The sequence below is a fragment of the Hemiscyllium ocellatum genome, chromosome 12 (assembly GCF_020745735.1).
Source record: "Hemiscyllium ocellatum isolate sHemOce1 chromosome 12, sHemOce1.pat.X.cur, whole genome shotgun sequence".
Classification (NCBI taxonomy): Eukaryota; Metazoa; Chordata; class Chondrichthyes; order Orectolobiformes; family Hemiscylliidae; genus Hemiscyllium; species Hemiscyllium ocellatum.
In genome coordinates this window covers 30,643,084-30,662,527 of record NC_083412.1, presented here as the reverse complement: position 1 = coordinate 30,662,527, position 19,444 = coordinate 30,643,084, and the positions used below count along the sequence as shown (strand labels likewise).

The window sequence follows — 19,444 nt, the reverse complement described above, 5'->3', positions numbered from 1 at the left end:
TCAGTAAATCTATTCCGCACTCTTTCTAGTTTAATAGTATTTTTTCTATAGTAGGGCAACCAGAACTGCATATAGATGCTGTACTTTATACCTTTATTTTTAAACAAGGACATAACATTTGTCATTCTTGTCCAGTTATGTTGGACATAGATTTCCTCATTGGACAGTACAATACTGAAAAAGTACACAAATTATATTAGTGCAATTAATGAATCTTAAATTAATTTTGTCGATGTAGATAATATGTACTGGGTGAAATTTCCTGCTTTCACTGATGATGAGCTTAGAGCCAGGAAGGGCATGTCCGTAATCGTAGTGATAGCATAATTGACCCCATGACTCCTTCTGCTAGGATCAGAACAGGTATCAGAAGGTCCCTGGTCAACCTGCGCACCCACCACCAACTACTGAACACTTAAGAATTTCGTCCCAATACCAGTTGTATTAACACTTGTTGAAACTGCATGGCCAGTTCAACATCTCCTGATGGAGTAGAGGCCCAAATTTCAAAGCATTAAGTGACCATTTTAGGGACATGATATGAGAAAGGACAGCAGCTGAGAGCCAGCCATAGTCTTGCTGCCAATGCCACCCGCCCCCCCCCCCCCCCACCCCCCCACCTTCCCGAACCCCTTTCCTCTGTGACCCATAGTTCTATCTTCCACATTCCTTACCTATGGCCTGGGTGATTCCATGATCCTGGGTCTCCAGAGCCTGTCCTTGCAGCAGGAGGCACCACAATCCCTGTGGCTCACAAGAGCTGCCAAACTCTGATTAGTCAACACTCTCAGGGGGTGTGAGTACTGTCCCCAGTGTCTTGATTCTGTTAAAAGGCCACAAGAAGTGGCCTTACCACTGCCTGAACAGCTTGTGGTTCTGTTGGCCAAGCTGAAAAGAAACTCTCACCAGCACTGCAGCTGACAGTCAACACCTTCCCATCCCCACCTCCCCTTCCATCATGCCTCAAAAGATTTGGCTCATTGCCTCTAGGTGTAACAGACAATTAAGTGGAATTGGCTATTCGGGCAGCAGAATTCAGTGAGAAGCAGAAGCTTGAGGCCTAACTGTGCCCAATTAAAGTTGCTCATAATCATAAGTCACTTTGAGTAGACAGAGTAGTTTGTCCATCAATGGCCCAAACTGTTGCCTTGACAGCATGCACCAAAATGGCCATAATATGTTTATAATGAAGGCTCATATGCAGGATACGTACTCTGAATTCCTGAATGCTGTGCCAAGGATGCACCTTTGGGGATTGTCAGAACATTCAACATTAGGTTGAATTTTGTGAGCACTGTGCATCTTGCTGTTTAGCTTTAATGCAGCGATTCAATGATAGCTTTATTTTAGTTCTCTACTAACTTTAAATTCCTCAAACCTGCTGGTTAAATTTCTTAATTGCTATGTTCAGTTTGTATATTTCATTCATAATGGCATTCTTCACCCCACTATGCACCCAGTTCAATGGGACAAACCTTCTCCATCTCCCTTACTCCTGCAAATACACTTAGGAAGGTGATAGCCTTGTGGTATTATCAACAGATAATTAATCCTTAAAATCAGCTAATGATCTGGGGACCAAGGTTCAAATCCCACCATGGCAAATGGTGGAATTTGAATTCAATTAGAGTCATAGAGGTGTACAGCATGGAAACAGATCCTTCAGTTCAACCTGTCCATGCCGACCAGATATCCCAACCCAATCTAGTCCCACCTGCCAGCACCCGGCCCATATCCCTCCAAACCCTTCCTATATGTGCACCTCTTCAAATGCCTTTTAAATGTTGCAATTGTACCAGCTCCACCACATCCTCTGTAGCTCAATTCATACACGTACCACCCTCTGTGTGAAAAGGTTGCCCCTTAGGTCTCTTTTATATCTTTCCCTTCTCACCCTACCCCTATACCCTCTAGTTCTGGGCTCCCCAACCCCAGGAAAAGATTTTGCCTATTTATCCTATCCATGCCCCTCATGATGTTGTAAACCTCTATAAGGTCACCCCTCAGCCTCTGACGCTCCAGGAAAAACAGCACCAGCCTGTTCAGCCTCTCTCTATAGCTCAAATCCTCTAATCCTGGCAACATAATTCTAAAAAATCTGAAATTAAGGATCCGCTGATGACCATGAAACCATTGTCGATTGTTGGAAAACCTATCTGTTTCACTAATGTCTTTCAGGGAAGGAAATCTGCCATCCTCACATGGTCTGGCCTACATGTGACTCCAGCCCCACACGATGTGGTTGACTGTCAATTGTCTTCTGAAATGGCCTAGCAAGCACTCAGTTGAACCAATCACTATAAAGCCTCATCAAGGGCAATTAGGAATGGGCAATGCTGGCCAGCCAGCGACACCCACATCTGGCAAAAGAATAAAAGGAAACCTCGTGGCATAGCTTGACTTCACAATGATTGTGTTTCAAAGATGTTTGAATACTTTGCACATTCACATACTACTCAGTAGTGTGAAACGTCATCTTGTCAAATAACTGGAATCAGTTCTCTCAGCTATTCGTATTTTGTTTTGCACCAATTTTTTTTTGGCTGCTACAGATTTTAACGAATGTGGACTGAAGCCAAGACCCTGTGAACACAGATGCATGAACACGCATGGCAGCTACAAGTGCTACTGTCTGAACGGTTTCATGCTGACTCCAGATGGCACATGTGCTAGTGAGTGAAACATTCCTGGAATCCCTGTTGTGATAAAATATTGCTGATGGATTGATCATCTGTTGGATTCATTATGTTCTCCCCCTAGTTTTGCACTCTGTGATTTCAGCTATTTTTGAGGCTATTTGGAACAAATGACCATTTCTTAAAATTTCATTGGCAATCTTCATTAGGTGCTTTTAAAACACAATAACAATAAATCAGAGTTTGTTATCAAAATATTAGTGGGGCAAACAAAATACATTTTTATGTACAAATGGCACAAAATCTATAGAAAAGGGTAACTGGATTGTCAAATGCAAATATGCAACTATTAACTGCCTGAGTTGTCACTTTGCTGTAAGCTTTGCAAATGAGGCATCTGCTATCTGCCTTATCATTTGAAATACATTACATGGCATGAAGTTGCTGTATTTGTAAATTAGATTTAATCTGAATCAACACAGACATTTAGAGCTAGTGTAAGTACCCATTTCATCGTACAATTATTGTGCATCATGACCAATCAACCTCTCTTGATTAGAGTGGTGCTGGAAAAGCACAGCAGGTCAGACAGCATCCGAGGAGCAGGAAACCCATTCGAATCCAAACTCCGGTTTCCAGCATCTGCAGTCTTTGTTTTTAACCAATCAACCTCTCTTGTCCATCTGAAAATTACCTGCTACAAATAAGCAATCTCATTACTTTAACTTGTGGACTAATTGGGAATTATTTTTAAAATGTAAAATAATAAAGTTTAAATAATTTGCTTCGCATTTCCTTTCTCCCTTTTCTCACTCGCTATGACTTGATCCAAATCCTTTTTCCTCTATTTATTTCACTTTCTGTACCTAATTACATTTATCCTTCTTCTACTTCTGGTGAATGCTTAGTTGAGGCCAAATAGTTAAGGTGATGGATTAGGAAATCCGTTGGGATTTTGCCCCACAGTTTAGAGTCCTGCTGATATAAGGGATCTTCTTGTACTGCAGTGGTATTGTCCCTACCCTTAGACCAAGAGGCCTAGGTTCAGGTCCTACTTGCTCCAGAAGTGTAGAATAAATCTTTAAACAGGTTGATTGGAAAGATAGGTTAATTTTTAAAAAATAAATACATTTAATTTATTAAGACTGTTCACTCAGGTGCCAGATGTCCTATTTTCCTCACTGCACTGATTTCAACTTGAACTTACAATAACTTTATGGGAAACTGTTGTTTTAGTGCTGATGGCTGAATAGTCTGGGGCTATTTTCTCTGGAGCATCTGAGGCTGAGGGATGACCTTGTAGAAGTTTATAACATCATGAAGGGCATGGATAGGGTGAATGATCAAGGTCTTTTTTCCAGGATGGGGAGGTCCAAAACTGGAGGGCATAGGGTTAAGGTGAGAAGGGAAAGATTTAAAAGGGAACTAAGGGGCGACATTTTCACGCAGAGGGTAGTGCATGTGTGGAATGAGCTGCCAGAGGAAGTGGTGGAGGCTGGTACAATTACACAATTTAGAGTCATAGAGATGTACAGCATGGAAACAGACCCTTCAGTCCAACTGGTCCATGCTGACCAGATATCCCAACCCAATCCATTTAAAAGGTATCGGGACAGATTTATGAATAGGAAGAGTTTGGAGGGATATGGGCTAAATGCTGGCAAATGGGACTAGATTCGGTTGGGATATCTGGTCGGAACGGACGAGTTGACCAAAGGGTCTGTTTCTGTACTGTGCATCTCTATGACTGTCTGACTGCAGGGCAACTCTAACTAGTGCCAGATGCTAGCAGATGCGCCGTTACAGAGTTTTGATACAATATTGAGTTTAGTCACAGAAGACAGTGCAGTTAAAGATTTCTGTAACCAATTTTATTTCTAATCTACACATTGGGGAAAATGGCAAAATGGATGTAACATTTAAGTGACTCAACTGATACAGGGCAATATTATATGTGTTCTAAAAACAATTTTCCACCTGATCACATTGATCTCCCATCTGGGAAATTAGGTTAAAATCACTCTCAGCCTTTCAATGATTACTTCTCTCCTTTCAGTAATTTCACTTAATTCACATAAGATTTTCTTAACAGTCCCAACTATTCCAGATTGATAAATAGTGCTGTCTCAAAGTGCCATGCAGACAAGAGGGCAGAGAACAGAACAAACAGTAAATGAAATATTGCTGAACCATGGGATGAGGATTAGGAGGGATGGCCACAAACCTGGTCTGAATGGAAGGCTTTGAGAAGGTGCAAACAGAAGTGGAGATGCAGAGAAAATTAGTCAGTGTGCCCCAGGTAAGGGAGATACATTTCCAAGATGAACACCTTGGGACAGAACCTACTATCAAGCATCTGATATTGCCACTAGAAACTATGTGGAGTGACTAAGAGTCATTTTATTTCCCTTCAGATTGTCTCCACCTCCTCTTGTGGAAAAGACTTATTTCCAATCTTAACACATTGAAAATTAATTCACAACATGGTCAATCACATGTTCTATCAATCACTCCACAACACAGCATCAGGGAACTTCAATACATTGTTAAAGTGAAGCAGCAGTCATGAGAAGAGAGAATCCAGCATTTCTGATGGATGGTAGAGTGTCAGCTATTGAACAAAAATTGATGGGGAAGTTAGTGACTGACAAAAACATTAATACATTTTTAATTCATTAATCAAGTCACTGATTCCTCACCAATTGCTTTTGATAATGATTTGGTTCATCCAACAATATACCAATGAAGTAATACAACCACAAAGACCAATTAAAATGAACAAATTATGGTTAAAGCCTCCCAATCAACCATTTTGATCTCTAGTTCTGCAATAGCAGAGTTTAAATAAGAATGTAATTGCAATTGTTATTCTTCCCAGGGAATTGTGAGAAACCAGACCACTGAAATAAATTATGCATTACCTAAAATACAGAGCTCATCACATCGATGTAATTTATATCAGAAAAGGTTCCGGATGGGACTACGTTCCAGTTGTCCATCGAAAAGGGAAAGAAGTATTGTTGTATGAGATTTTGAATGCACAAGTTCACTGGCTCTGTGGTCTTTAGATTCCAGGACATGTGCAATGGCAAACTGTCAATATGGCTGTGAGGATGTGGAGGGAGAGGTCCGCTGTTTCTGCCCATCCTCTGGATTACAACTGGGACCAGATGGAAAAACCTGCATAGGTCTGTGCTCTCTCTGTAATCTCGAGTACGAGAACAAAGTTTACCACAAAAATAAAATGACTTGATTATTGATTTCTTTCATGGGAAATTGGTATCCCTAGAGAAGCCAGACTCCCCTAGTTACCCTTAAACTCAGTCAGAGAGCAGTGGAGAGTTGACAAAGCTGGAAGTAAGTATGCAGGTGCGTAAGGCAGTGAGAAGATAAACGGTACTTTGGCCTTCATAGCAACAGGATTCAAGTGCAGGAGCAGGGATGTCTTGCTGCAACTTACAGGGCCTTGGTGAGTCAGCACTTGGAATATTGTGTGCCATTTTGGTCTCCTTATCTGAGGTAGGATGTTCTGGCAATGGAGGGAGTGCAACAAAGATTTACCTGACTGATTCTTGGGAAAGTAAAAAGTGAGGTCTGCAGATGATGGAGATCAGAGCTGAAAATGTGTTGCTGGTCAAAGCACAGCAGGTCAGGCAACATCCAAGGAACAGGAAATTCAACATTTCAGGCCAGAGCCCTTCATCAGGATTCTTGGGAAAAGCAGGTCTCATGTATGAAGAGAGACTAGATTGATTAAGATTGTATTCATTGGAGTTTGGATGAATGAAGAGGGTTGGGGATTTTAAAGAAATCTGTAAAACTCTAAATTGACCAGACAGGATAAATGCAGAAAGTATGTTCCTAATGAGCACAGAATCTGGAACCAGGGGATGCATTCTAAGGATGCAAAGCAGGCCATTTCAGAACTGAGACGAGGAGCAATTTCTTCGGCCAGAGAGCGATGAGCTTTTGGAAGGATGAGCCTTGTCACAGAAAGTGGCTGAGGCCAAACAGTTAATGTTTTTAAGAAGGAGATAGGTATAGCTCTTAGGGTTGAAGGGATCAAAGAGTATGAAGAAAACGTGGGAATGTGGTGCTGCGTTAAATGATCAACCATGACTATTTGAACAGCAACAAATGACAATGGTTGCATGGTCACCATTAGAATGGCTAGGTTGTAGATTCATTAGCTGAATTCGAGGGATTTGAACCTATGTCTGTAGAGTATTAACCAGAGCTTTCTGAATTACTAGCCCAGTGTCAATTACCACCTCCCCAAAAAAAATGCTGGAAGCAATATTTTTCTGCTAATTAATTGAGACATTGTTTGATAAATGTATGTCCGTTGTAACAATCATGTTTACTGTTCAAATTCACACAGACTTCAAGCTGTTAAATCAACTTTAACCTGAGCTGTTTCGACATCACTTAAAGGAGAATGCTTGTTGACCGGTGGTTTGATATCATGTAAAGAGGGCAGACTGAAAGCTGACTGCAATGGGAGTAACTTTCAGTATTCTCCAAATAATTGAAGACGAAAGCCAATTGGAAATAAAGGTTAAAGTTAGAAAGGAGACAACCTAAACAATGAATGACCCTTCGGTATTGGACAGGAGTCTATAGTTATGTCAATTATTCATTTAGTTCCTAGAAGATGAACACATATTTGTAGATACTTTTAATTAATCTGTTCAGGCTGCTTGTCCAGCACAGGTGGGGCTTCAACCCAGAAGTGGCCCACAGACAGGGACACTACCACTGTGCCTTATGAGCCTGATGTGATTTGAACATGCACTTTTCTAATCTGGAGTCAAACACTCTGCTGTTGTGCTATAAGCCCTTGCAATGAAACAGCTTCATAAACAGGGAGAGAGTTGTTATTGTTGGAACCAGCAAGTCTGGGAGTAAGGCAGTTAACTTAATTAGAAATCGAAATTATTCCTGCAGGACGCAGAATCAAAGAGCAGTTTTAGAGGTGTAAGTTAATTACTTTACGTTTCAGTTTGAAGTATCACTAAGTTGTCTTGTTGTCATGAAGATGGGTTCGGTGTCAGGAAGGTTCTTTTGTTTCACGTTATCTGTATGCTTGCTCGCAGATAGTTCAGCATGGGAATTGACGAAGATCATGCAGCTGTCATCTTATTAGCTTGCAGCTCACTCGGAGAAAGAGATGCTAGCCAGGCCTGCACCTTAGGTAGAGAAAATGCTAACTTTATCACTCACCATATGGAGTGTGGATGGAAGCTCAGACACAGTTTGAAGGCAGAGTTCATGAAAGAAAAGAGACTAAGAGATTTGCCTAGTTTAGAATTAGAGGAAGAAATCTGCAGTAACCTTCATTGAGAAAACACCCAATTTAGCTTAGAATCAGGAAGAGAGAAATTTAGGAGCTGAAGAGTAGTTTGGACCAACAGAATAAACAGCGTAGAAACCCAGGGTACTTCCAATTGTCTGTTGAAATCTCAAAACAGGAATTGAAAGTAAAACTCCCATTTAAGGTAAAAGGTCCAAGATCTTTCAATGTACTTACTGATTTGTTAGTACCTAGAAATGATACTGACATAGCTAGTTTTTTTTCAACCTGAAAGGGATAAGAAGTAAACGATAGATGAGGATCATCTAGATAAGGAGAGAGAAGGACAGTTGAACAGACAAAGGAGTGGATAACAGTCAGTCTAGAAAGGTTAGTAACTATTAATGGAGACTCTTGCAACAGCCACAAACAATGTGAAGAGTTGGCTCCAAGGAAGAAACTAACTTTCATGAATCTGATAGTTAGGCAAAAAATTATCTGACTGAGAGTCATAGTGAAAAATGAGAGTTTTAATTGAGAATGTTAGGCTAAAGTATATGTAATAGTTAGCTAAGCAAGTATTTACTTCATAATGTTTGTTTTGTTTAATTTGTTTCTGTAAAATTAATTTGACTTAAAACATGAAATCATGTTACTTAATTTTTTTGGTTAATAACAGGGTGTGTGAATTTTTCTAAAACTTTAACAGTCTCTATTGAGATTGGAACAACACCCTCAGCCTCCAAATACCACCCACCCCACTCTCCCAAATCATTTAAATCACAGCTAGCTCCCCCCATACCCCCACCAACCATGTCCTGGCCCATGCTCCTCCCTACAATAATGGAAGTTGTCTGAATGTATCTGTTGTCCAGCCTCTTTCCTGGGATCAATAGCCACCCTTTCCTTACACTCCCTCACCCCCCCTCCCCCCCGCCCATTCACAATCAAACACCCTCCGATTATTTCTGACTTTCCACCCTGAATCCTGACGATTACCAGGATGTCCTGCTCTGTTACGCCAATCAAGCTTGCTCTGACGCTTTTTCTTCCGTCAATTCATCTTCCCTTGATCAACTTCTTTTCTCACCCATACATCAGCTTCCTACCCACCCAGCAGCTAATTTGGCTGGTCACCAGGCCGGGGAACCAATCAACAACATTGCAGAAACAAGGTGGAGTGAAACTTCCACTGAACACGTTGGGGGGTGGAGGTAAGGAGGAATCCTGAATGACGGGTTCCCCACAACATTCTGACGAGTCTGTTCTCTGTGGGTGGGTAACAACACACCCCATTCAACCTATAATCTTAGCTAAATCAACCCAACAGTAGCTGCAGAACATTTAATGTTAATGTTTAACCTGTTTTAAGCTGAGGATTGTACTCTGCTACTCTCCTCATGTCTGCATGGCTTTTCTCTGGGTTCTCCAGTTTTCTCCCACAGTCCAAAGATGTGCAGATTAGGTGGATTGGGCATGGGAAATGCAGGGTTATAGGTTCTGGGTGGATGCTGTTTAGAGTGTTGGTATGGAACTGATGGGCTGAATGGCCAACTTCCACACTCTTTGGATTCTATGGTTACTCTTAGGCATTTTAGATGAATAAATTTAGCATGGAGCCATTTCTTTGAGTAAGATCTGGTGGAAACTCAAACATATATAAACACATCCTTAGTGGCCGTAGCTCTGAGCTTTGATCCCTTTGCTCTTCTCATGCTAGTGCTAAATGTAGATATATAAAACATATGATTAATTCTTTACTCCTAACTAAAGCACTTATCTTTCCTGATGACAATGATAATAGAGCACTTGTAAAGTTACCAATTCTTGCCAGTAGATTTCTTGGTGTGAAGTTATGGTGGCATTGTAAGACATAGTACATCAAAGACTGGCCAGTGAAGTTGAGATATAAATCAGCCAAGCTCCGAGTGATTAGTAAACCAGATCGGAATGACTCAAAGATTGATTTTTGTTTCTTGATTTCTACACAAAACGATGTTGGAGAGAAGGCAAGCCCACAAACTCCTTACAGTTCAAAGACTGGCTAGACTTCTGAGTCTTCAAGAACGTCTAACCCTAATCATAACAGGATAAAGCTGATTAAGCAATCAGTATTCATTCAAACAATTGCATGCAGTTTTCTCCCCAGATTACATGTAGAAGCAGCTGGAAGGATTGAAATTCCAAATGATGCTGCTCAAATCCATTCATTTCCTGGTTTTCCAGAAATGCAGAGTATGATCCCAAACTTAAAACATGTTAAACATTAAAAAGTTTACAACGCCCCTTCACGGTAAAATTCACACAATGAACTCATACCTCAACTGCCCATTCACACTGCTGAAATGCCTAAGAGGAACCATAGAATCCCAAGAGTGTGGAAGTTGGCCATTCAGCCCATCACGTCTATACCAACACTCCAAAGAGCATCCACCCAGACCCTGTAATCCTGCATTCCCCATTACCAATTCACCTAACCTGCTCATCTTTGGACTGTGGGGGAAAAAATAGAGAAAACCCATGGAGCCATGAAGAAAACATCTAATATCCACACAGTCACTTGAGGGTGGAATTGAACCCAGGTCCCTGGCACTATGAGGCAGCAGTGTTAATCACGGACCTGTTGTTTCTACCACATCTAGCTTCTCATCTGAATTCTAAGCTGTAAAGTTATTTAAGCTGCAAACTAATTCAAAGTTAAGATTCTCTTAAATGCATTGCAATGCAAATCTCTATCTATGCCATCCAATATTTAATTAAACACAACCTGCAGCTTATTTGCTCATAAGGCTGTTCCCAGAAAACATGCAAGTATATCCATCATTTTTCTGCTTCCCTCATCCAGATATTGATGAATGTGCATCTAGCAAACCTCTGTGCCCTCCTTTGCGGAGATGTGTGAATACATTTGGCAGTTACTTCTGCAAGTGCCAAACTGGCTATGAGCTCAAATACATCGACGGCAAATACAGATGTATAGGTAAGCTTAATACAACAGCTTCTGATCAGTCAGCTGACAACTGAACATCAAAAAATATAAAACAAGTTGTGACAACCGCAGGTCCCTCCTACTCCTCTCGAGAAGCCATTGAATCTTCCAGTTATTCCATGAATACCTCTTATTAATGCATAAAACTATTTTGGATGCATAAACCTAGACAGCATGTGTGGGCACTTCGTGCAGACTCCAGAGATGTTCTGAAACCTGTCCTGATGTCCCCCCTTACACAGGTTATTCTTCTGCTTGTAACCCTGAGGCTTTGTAACCAACTCCTATTATCACTCTGACTGACTGGGAATACATGCCGAGACATTCTAACCTTTATGGCTCAGCCACACAATGGGTGGAGATTTTACAGTCACCTGCTGTGCAGGGAGACCAGCTTGTAAAATGCAGTATGCCTACTCACTCCATTTTAACCAGAGGGTGCAACAATGGCCACTGAAAACCTCTTCCTGCCCCCACTGCTATTTTGCCTATGACAGTATGAGGCACACACTACATGGATTATCTGGCAGTTTTTAACTGGCTGAACTGGGCAGGTAAGAGTAAGAGTTTGGACGCTGAGAGTGACTTCCTTGAAGGTTTCCTGTGCCAATCAGAGTCACCCTCCATAAGGCGATACACTCCATTTAACCCTTGCCCCGCCTTCTAACCACACAAATCCACCCAGTCCCCAACCCATGTATAGTGACGTCCGGCCCTGCAGGTTACTCAGAATGACCTTGTTGGCCTCCATTAGCTCCCTTTCTACAGAGACTGCTGGTATTCCCACCAGTGACCACCCTAAACATAGTGCCATTGTTCAGCAGCTGTCTGAAGGTGAAACATCCTTCCCATTCGGGGGCAGAGATCTTGCCCTTAGACAACTAAGGTCCTTCCAAGTGTGAAGTGGGCTATGGGGTCGTGATTATAGGCAGGGATGCATTTCCCAGCCAACTTTTCGGGTGAGGGGCCAACAACAGCATCCGAAAAATCTGACTTAATGTTTCTGCCAAAGGGACTGGAATACCTTTCTAAAACAGGTCTCTTGATATTTATGTTGTTTAACAGATATCGAAGAATGTGCTACCAATACACACTCGTGCAGTGACCATGCGGACTGCCACAACACACAGGGATCGTTTAAATGTAAATGTAAGCAGGGATTCAGAGGCAATGGCTTTCAATGCTCTGGTAAGACTTATCAATTATTGTGTTGAATGTTGATTTCCCAATGCATGCTACTTGTTGAGGAGCCTCAGGTGATGTGAATGCAGATCAGGTACATTTACTTAAGACTATTAGAACTAGGAGCAGGAGTAGGCCATCTGGCCCTTCAAGCCTGCTCCGCTATTCAATAAGATCATGGCGGATCTTTTCGTGGCCTCAGCTCCACTTATCCACCCTCCCTCACCTTAACCCTTAATTCCTTTATTGTTCAAAAACAATCTCTCTTCGCCTTAATTTACTGTTTACTGAAGTAGCGTTAACTAATTCACTGAGCAGGGAATTCCATAGATTTACAACCCTCTGGGTGAAAAAGTACCTTCTCAATTCAGTCATAAATCTGCACCCTCTAATCTTGAGGCGATGCCCTCTTGTCCGAGCTTCACATGCCAGTGGAAACATCCTCTCTACTTCTAATTCCCGATGACTGCTCCCATTCCCCCGGCTCCTACTTCAGTCTCATCGCCTGCTCCATTGATGCAGAGCACCGCACACACCAGGATGTTGCAGCAAACTTTGTCTGGATTACATCGGTTTGCCCTTGCAAAGGTGCCAACAGTCACTATCCATAAGACCATTACATATAAAAGCAGGGATAGACCATTCCGCCCATCAAGTCTACTCCACCTTTTAATCAGATCACAGCTGATCAGATAATCCTACGTTCCACTTTCCTGCCTTTCTCTTTTTCTGTCCCTGTCTTTCTCAGCCTTGAATATTCTTGATGATCCAGCCTTGACAGCCCTCTGCAGTAGAGAATTTACTATCCTCTGCCTTTAATCAGTGACCCCTTACTCTAACAGTACATCTTTACATGTTTCAGTACAAATCAGATGCTTCACTTTACCGTTATCTCAGTGAAAACCAATGGCAACAATGCTGTAAATCCCATGATAACACCACCCCCCAACCCCAATGCACCCCAACCCTGACCCGCTATCCTCCCACCCTCTCTCACCTGCCTCCACAGTGTTTTCCAGAGATAGACACCGGGTGCTTTGGATATCTTGAGAAATATAAACAAACAGCAATCGACCAATAACTATTCACGGTGTGCTGTATCCAAGACAACGGCCTTTCTTCTTTCAAATGGTTTATTTCTGTCACCCAAGTAAAATGTTACTCCGTCTCTCAGAATTATAAAATATTAAGCAGATTCTCAACTCAACTTGCCTTAAAGTTGATACCACAAACCGTAAAACATTAATCCACTTGAGTGAAGAAGTGCAAATCAAGCATGTTAAAAATTGCTAGAAAACTCTTTTATCGAGAACATCCTTTGAACCTAAAGGTATTGCTTGGTTCAAGTTAAAAGGTGTACAGCTGTGTCAACATCATTATGTTGAAAGCATCTTAAGTATGAAGAGGCTTACCTAGGTTTGTTTGTATGACTCAAAGTATATTGTACATTATAAATTTATGAAATCAATAGAAAATTAGCATAATTTTATTACGGAGAAAGTTGTTTAACCAAAGCAGGTTCTAATCTGAGAAACAGATCACAGTTAAATCCTTTAGAATCCTATGCATAAATACAATTAAATCCACAGATTCCAATCCTGGAGAACGAATGTATGTGTGAAGAAAAGGTCTTTCTCACAAACTGTTGTTAACTCGTTTGGTGATAATGGTTTATTTAGTTTTCTCTGTCCAGAGTCCATTAGGATGGTATGAAGGGCTGTAGTGCAGGTGAGATCACACTGTCACCATGCCTTCTGTGGGATATTCTCTATCTGACCTCGGACTCAGTTGTCTATGTAATGCTCATGTGAAACCCTCCCTGTCAGTCTTAGAAGCTGTAATCTAATGGATACATTCCTAGCTTATTCCTCAAGAAAGAGGGATTTTGGAGATTATGAGAATTGTCATTGGTTGTATCATTGGCAACATTCTTGCACCTCCAAGAGCTGCTTAGAATGTTGTGGCATCTGTTCATGAAAGACAAAGTATTTTGGTCAAACTCACTGCAAGAGTATGCAGAACCCATTTATGGGACAACTTGAATCTTCCCTCCTTTTAAAAAATAGACAAGACCATATTCAACATAAGCTGAAAAAATGTGTTGTTAGAAAAGCGCAGCAGGTCAGGCAGCATCCAAGGAGCAGGAGAATCGATGTTTCAGGCATAAGCCCTTCTTCAGGAACCTGAAGAAGGGCTTATGCCTGAAACATCAATTCTCCTGCTCCTTGGATGCTGCCTGACCTGCTGCGCTTTTCCAGCAACACATTTTTCAGCTCTGATCTCCAGCATCTGCAGTCCTCACTTTCTCCATATTCAACATAAGCTAAGCTGACCTCGCAGTTGTATCTGAATCTGTGAAAACACAAATTATAACCTGCATTTAACAGAGATAAAGTGTAATTGAGATGTAAAATGAGAAAGGACATACGATTAACAACGAGTAGCTGAATCATCAGGCGAAGGTAAGTCTTAAATGATGAAGAAGAAGTGGAAAGATCAAGGGCTTCAGGGATAGAATTCCAGAGAAATAGACATGTTTTTGAAGCCTATTGACTACTCATGGTGGTGAGAAAGAAGGGAAGAAAGAGATCAGAGTGCGAATCAGAGTTCACTGGGTGGTTTTGTGCAACGGGCAGAGGTTATAGAAACAGGGAAGGTTGAGCTGAAGAAAGGAATTATTAGAATACAATATCTGTACAGCTTTACTCCACACAACCATCCAGAATCACAGGATCGCCAGCATCCAAGCCTCTGCTGAACTCCAGGTTCCCAAGTCTTTCTCGTTACCAATACCTTTCAGAGTTTTGGACCATTTAATCCTTCAGATCTCTCCAATGCTGCAGGTCTATTTCAATGTTGCCTGGTGTGTAATGGAGCAAGCTTGCGATGATAACTACACAATACTGGGCATAAATAGTACAGCGTGGGCATAGTTAGAACTGACTAGACCACTACACTATATTAAAACACTATACTTTAGAATGGGAGAGAGTCTTAAAACCTCAAAAAGAGAGCCTGGTGCAGCTATGTTATTATAAGTAAGTGTTTAGTTTGAAAATAGAATAAATAACATTACTTTGAAGTCTAAGCCTCCAGACAAATACTTGACTTTGCATTCTCCTTGATCAGTCTGTGTTGAACCCAAACTTGGAGGGTGGAATCTTCTAGGGGCCTAAGCAACATGGGCAAGGGCAAGCTTTGTGAATGAATCAGATGAGAGGTGTAGCAATGCCTATCTCAATGTCTCACTGCACCTTTTATGCTTTCCACAAAAGTGTAGCGAGTTTTATACTAGGGCAGTGAAAGATGCAAATTACGGGAGATTATTGCTTGTTAAACACCGCAACTGCCCAACGCACCTAATACAGTTTCTATCTTCCCAAATTCACCCAACAAACTTGGTGTTGAGAAAACCCGACATGGATACTGAAGCGGGTACCTGGTCGATTCAGCTCACAGCTTCCTCTGAACCACCACTATGTTGTGTTCAAGCAAAGTACATCTCAGGGCACAACACACGGACAACACCTGTATCCACAGACATTGGCATCCAGCATGTGCCAGTCATGGCACCTCGCTGGTATGGTTGCAGGCTGCTTACTGAGTCACATTGCATGGCACATTAGCAGCTATCCCTGAAAGGCTGCAGCAAAGGGACACTCTGCATACACCGAGAGGTACCCATATCAAGGGATGGACCGGGCGGTTCGCTGGCTCTCTCTGCACTCACAGTATCTATGCCTCGCCATGCCCTTGGGTGAAAGTGAGGACTGCAGATGCTGGACATCAGAGTCAAAATTAGAGTTGTGCTGGAAAAGTAATACAAGTCAGGCAGCATCTGAGGAGCAGGAAAATTGATGTTGCGGGCAAAAGCCCTTCATCAGAAAGCCCTTCCTTTGCCTGAACTGTCAACTCTCCTGCTCCGCAGATGCTGCCTGTCCTGCTGTGCTTTTCCAGCACCACTCTAATCTTGACTGTAACTGTTAGTGTACTGGCTGTCTAAGCATTTCCAGTCCTGATGTATTGAGTTGCTTTTTAGCACAGACAGCCAGGCTTCTTGTCATGCTTGGTAATGGGGATATTTCCAGGGTGAGACATACCTTGCTCTAAAGCACATCAAGATGTTAAGTTAACACCTACAGCACATGCCTGCCTGACAACACATCACACTTTCACTAAAGCAAATGGCCATGACAGAAACTGGTGGGGATGAATCCTCAGTGCAATCAAGTGGTGGGAGGGTGATTGTCTTCTGACAGTCCTGGTCTCCTGGTATCATCAGTCATAGGCACAGTCCACCACAGTCTCTGCATCAAGGTCTGTTATCTGATTGGCATGCTCACCATCAGGGCACCTGCTCCTTGTACAGTCTGAAGATGTCCAGCAGTCAATCCTTCAGGGTCAGCACAAGGAGTCAGGCGAATTGTGCATCATCAGTCCTCCTCAAGTCAGTCCAAAGTCTGGGAGAATACAGGTGAACAGTCTGTCTGACAAACATTCAGGAGGATCTGAGGAAGCGCAGTGGAAGAATCACTGCCAGAGGCAGGGGGTAGTCAGGATGTGGCTGGAGGGAATCAGTGGGATTTTTTGAGGTGAGGACCACAGGGAGAAACCCAAAGTGAATAGGGAGTATGCAGAACAGCATTGGAAGGCATGGTAGGCGAGGAGAGGATGTTTAATGGCAGTGACCAGCATCATGGCTTTCACAGGCGAGCATGAAGGAGCAGGGTGGGCACTGTTAAGTTACAATTCGGGGGACAGGTACGGAAGTTGGGATGAAGTTTAATGTGGTGGATCTCGATGCGGACAAATGGAAATGGGCTGTCAAGCTGGTGATAAGTTAAAGGGTGTACTATTTTGAACACTTGCAAAGCCACTTCAGAAGCTTTAGTGCCAAAGATAACTTCTTTCGGTACATTAGCTTCAATGTTCTGATAGTCAGTGGTCGGTTCTGAAATGTCAGCTTGAGGATGGCTTAGCAGATAATCTTCAATCAACTGAAAAAGGACCAAAGTAGTTGACTGCTATACCTGTCCTCTCCCATTTGTTTTTACTGAAATACAACAAATACGTGTAAAAGTTACTGTTTTTTTCTGAGATACAATGAACAGTAATATGTAAGAAACTGTTAAATGAATCTTTCTTTCCTAGTTAAACCTTTCCTCGAAGGAACCTTTGAGAGAGAACAAGGCAGTGCTGATGATGAAATCCTCAATGGTAAGAACCTCGTGATTTTTTTCCACTATTATTTTGCAATCAATCAAACATCCTCTACATATAGAGTCATAGACTCAAAGAATAATACAGCATGGAAACAGATCCTTCAGTCCAACTAGTCCATGTCAACCATGTCCCCAAACTAAACTAGGCCCATTTGTCTGGTCTTGGCCCATATCCCTCCAAACCTTTCCTATTCATGAACTTATCCAAATGTCTTTTTAACGTCGTAACTATACCTGCAGCCACCACTTTCTCTGGCAGTTCATTCCACGCATGAACCACTCTGTTTGATAAAGTTGTCCCTCATGTTCTTTTTAAATCTTTCTCCTCTCACCTTAAAAATACGCCCCCTGGTTTTGAAATCCCCCATCCTAAGGAAAAGACCCTTGTCACTCACTTTATCTACACCCCTCATGATTTCATAAACCTCAATAAAGGTCACCCCTCAACCGTGTATGCTCCAGTGAAAACATCCCAGTCTATCCAGCCTATTTTTTATATCTCAAATTTTCCATTCCCCCCAGTAACATATCCTTTTGCCATATATAGTATAGTCAACCTTCTCATACCTGCGACAGAAATACCGAGGTTGATTTAAAACTGTGGGCAATTTTATAGGAAACACCACTCTTCACCTGAAAGGCAATACAGTTCCTTCCAAGAAGACACAATTCTGTGTTGTGGATAACTGTTCTAACAGTTTTTGATAACTACCATAATCTGAGAACAAGCAAAATTCTCAAACAGAGTTCAGCATCCAGATGAAACTTGTAGTCAATTTAATCAACAGTCTCTGCAGATTAATGAAAAACTATGATTATTGAATTTTGAAATCAGAACTCATAAAAGCCAGAATTGTTACTGGAATTATTGATGAGTCTTCATCAGATTTATTCCAGTCCAAAGAAGATTTGACTTTGAAAGACTTTTCAACTGAAACTGGCAAACAAGAATCATCAGAGACAAATCCTGAAAGGAGAAGGACAATGTTACCACAGAGGACCAATAAATTCTATCCACTTTATAAAACACAAAAAAACTTCACAGACACAGGATGAGCCAATATATAAAGTAGACCAAACAGAAGATACTAAGAAGTCAGTGAAACAAAGAAGCTTTACATGCACAAACTATGCCCAATGATGACAAAAAGAGTATGCTACATTTGTGAAACTAAAGGTGACTTGTAGAAGATGAGCTAAAGTAGAGTTCATTTTTATAGCAGCAAAAACACCAAATGCTTACTCATATGAAGGTGTAAAATGTGAAAGAACTTTATCCATTAGAAAGGATACCCACAATGCCCACATCCCATGAACAAATAATAAAAGGGAAGCAAATACTGAGAACAAGAACAGGTAGCAAAATGCATTTAAGCTCATTGACAAATCTTTGCTTGCAGTTTTGATAAATTTGAATGACATCTCTCCACCCTGGAGGCTTCCTGCTTCTATTCCTGATGAAGGGCTTTTGCCCGAAATGTCGATATTCCTGCTCCTTGGATGCTGCCTGACCTGCTGTGCTTTTCCAGCACCACTCTGATCTAAATTGACTCACTTATACCTGCCTGAAAGGCACAAGTGAGGAGTACAATGGAATATGCTTCCCTTACCTGGATAGGTCCACTTCCAACAGTCAAAATGTCCAGCATGCTCCAGGACAAAGCAGCCCATGTGATTGACACTGCATCCACCACATTAGAAAGTCATTCCTTTCCTCAGATGTAATTACATATATCATCTATAATATGCACTGCAAGATTTCAAAGATTCTGCAACAACATATTGCAAGCCTACAACCTCTACCACCTAGAAAGACAAGGGGAGCAAATGAATAGGAACACTAGCAAGTTCCCTTCCAGGTCATATACCATCCTGACATAGAATTATCATTGTCACTAGGTCAAAATCCTGGAATATCCATCCTGGGCGGCACGGTGGCACAGTGGTTAGCACTGCTGCCTCACAGCGCCAGGGACCTGGGTTCAATTCCCGCCTCAGGCGACTGACTGTGTGGAGTTTGCACGTTCTCCCTGTGTCTGCGTGGGTTTCCTCCGGGTGCTCCGGTTTCCTCCCACAGTCCAAAGATGTGCGGGTCAGGTGAATTGGCCATGCTAAATTGCCC

General features: G+C 41.9%; 1 protein-coding gene across 1 annotated transcript in view; it reads left to right on the top strand.

The window, feature by feature from the left end:
- Positions 1-19,444, top strand: part of egfl6 (EGF-like-domain, multiple 6) — an 80,822-nt gene that overhangs the window by 30,561 nt on the left and 30,817 nt on the right. The window contains exons 4-8 of the mRNA XM_060833265.1: positions 2,553-2,672; positions 5,705-5,824; positions 10,775-10,909; positions 11,984-12,106; positions 17,252-17,317. Of these exons, the coding sequence (XP_060689248.1) occupies positions 2,553-2,672; positions 5,705-5,824; positions 10,775-10,909; positions 11,984-12,106; positions 17,252-17,317 (564 nt within the window). The remainder of the gene's footprint in view (positions 1-2,552; positions 2,673-5,704; positions 5,825-10,774; positions 10,910-11,983; positions 12,107-17,251; positions 17,318-19,444) is intronic.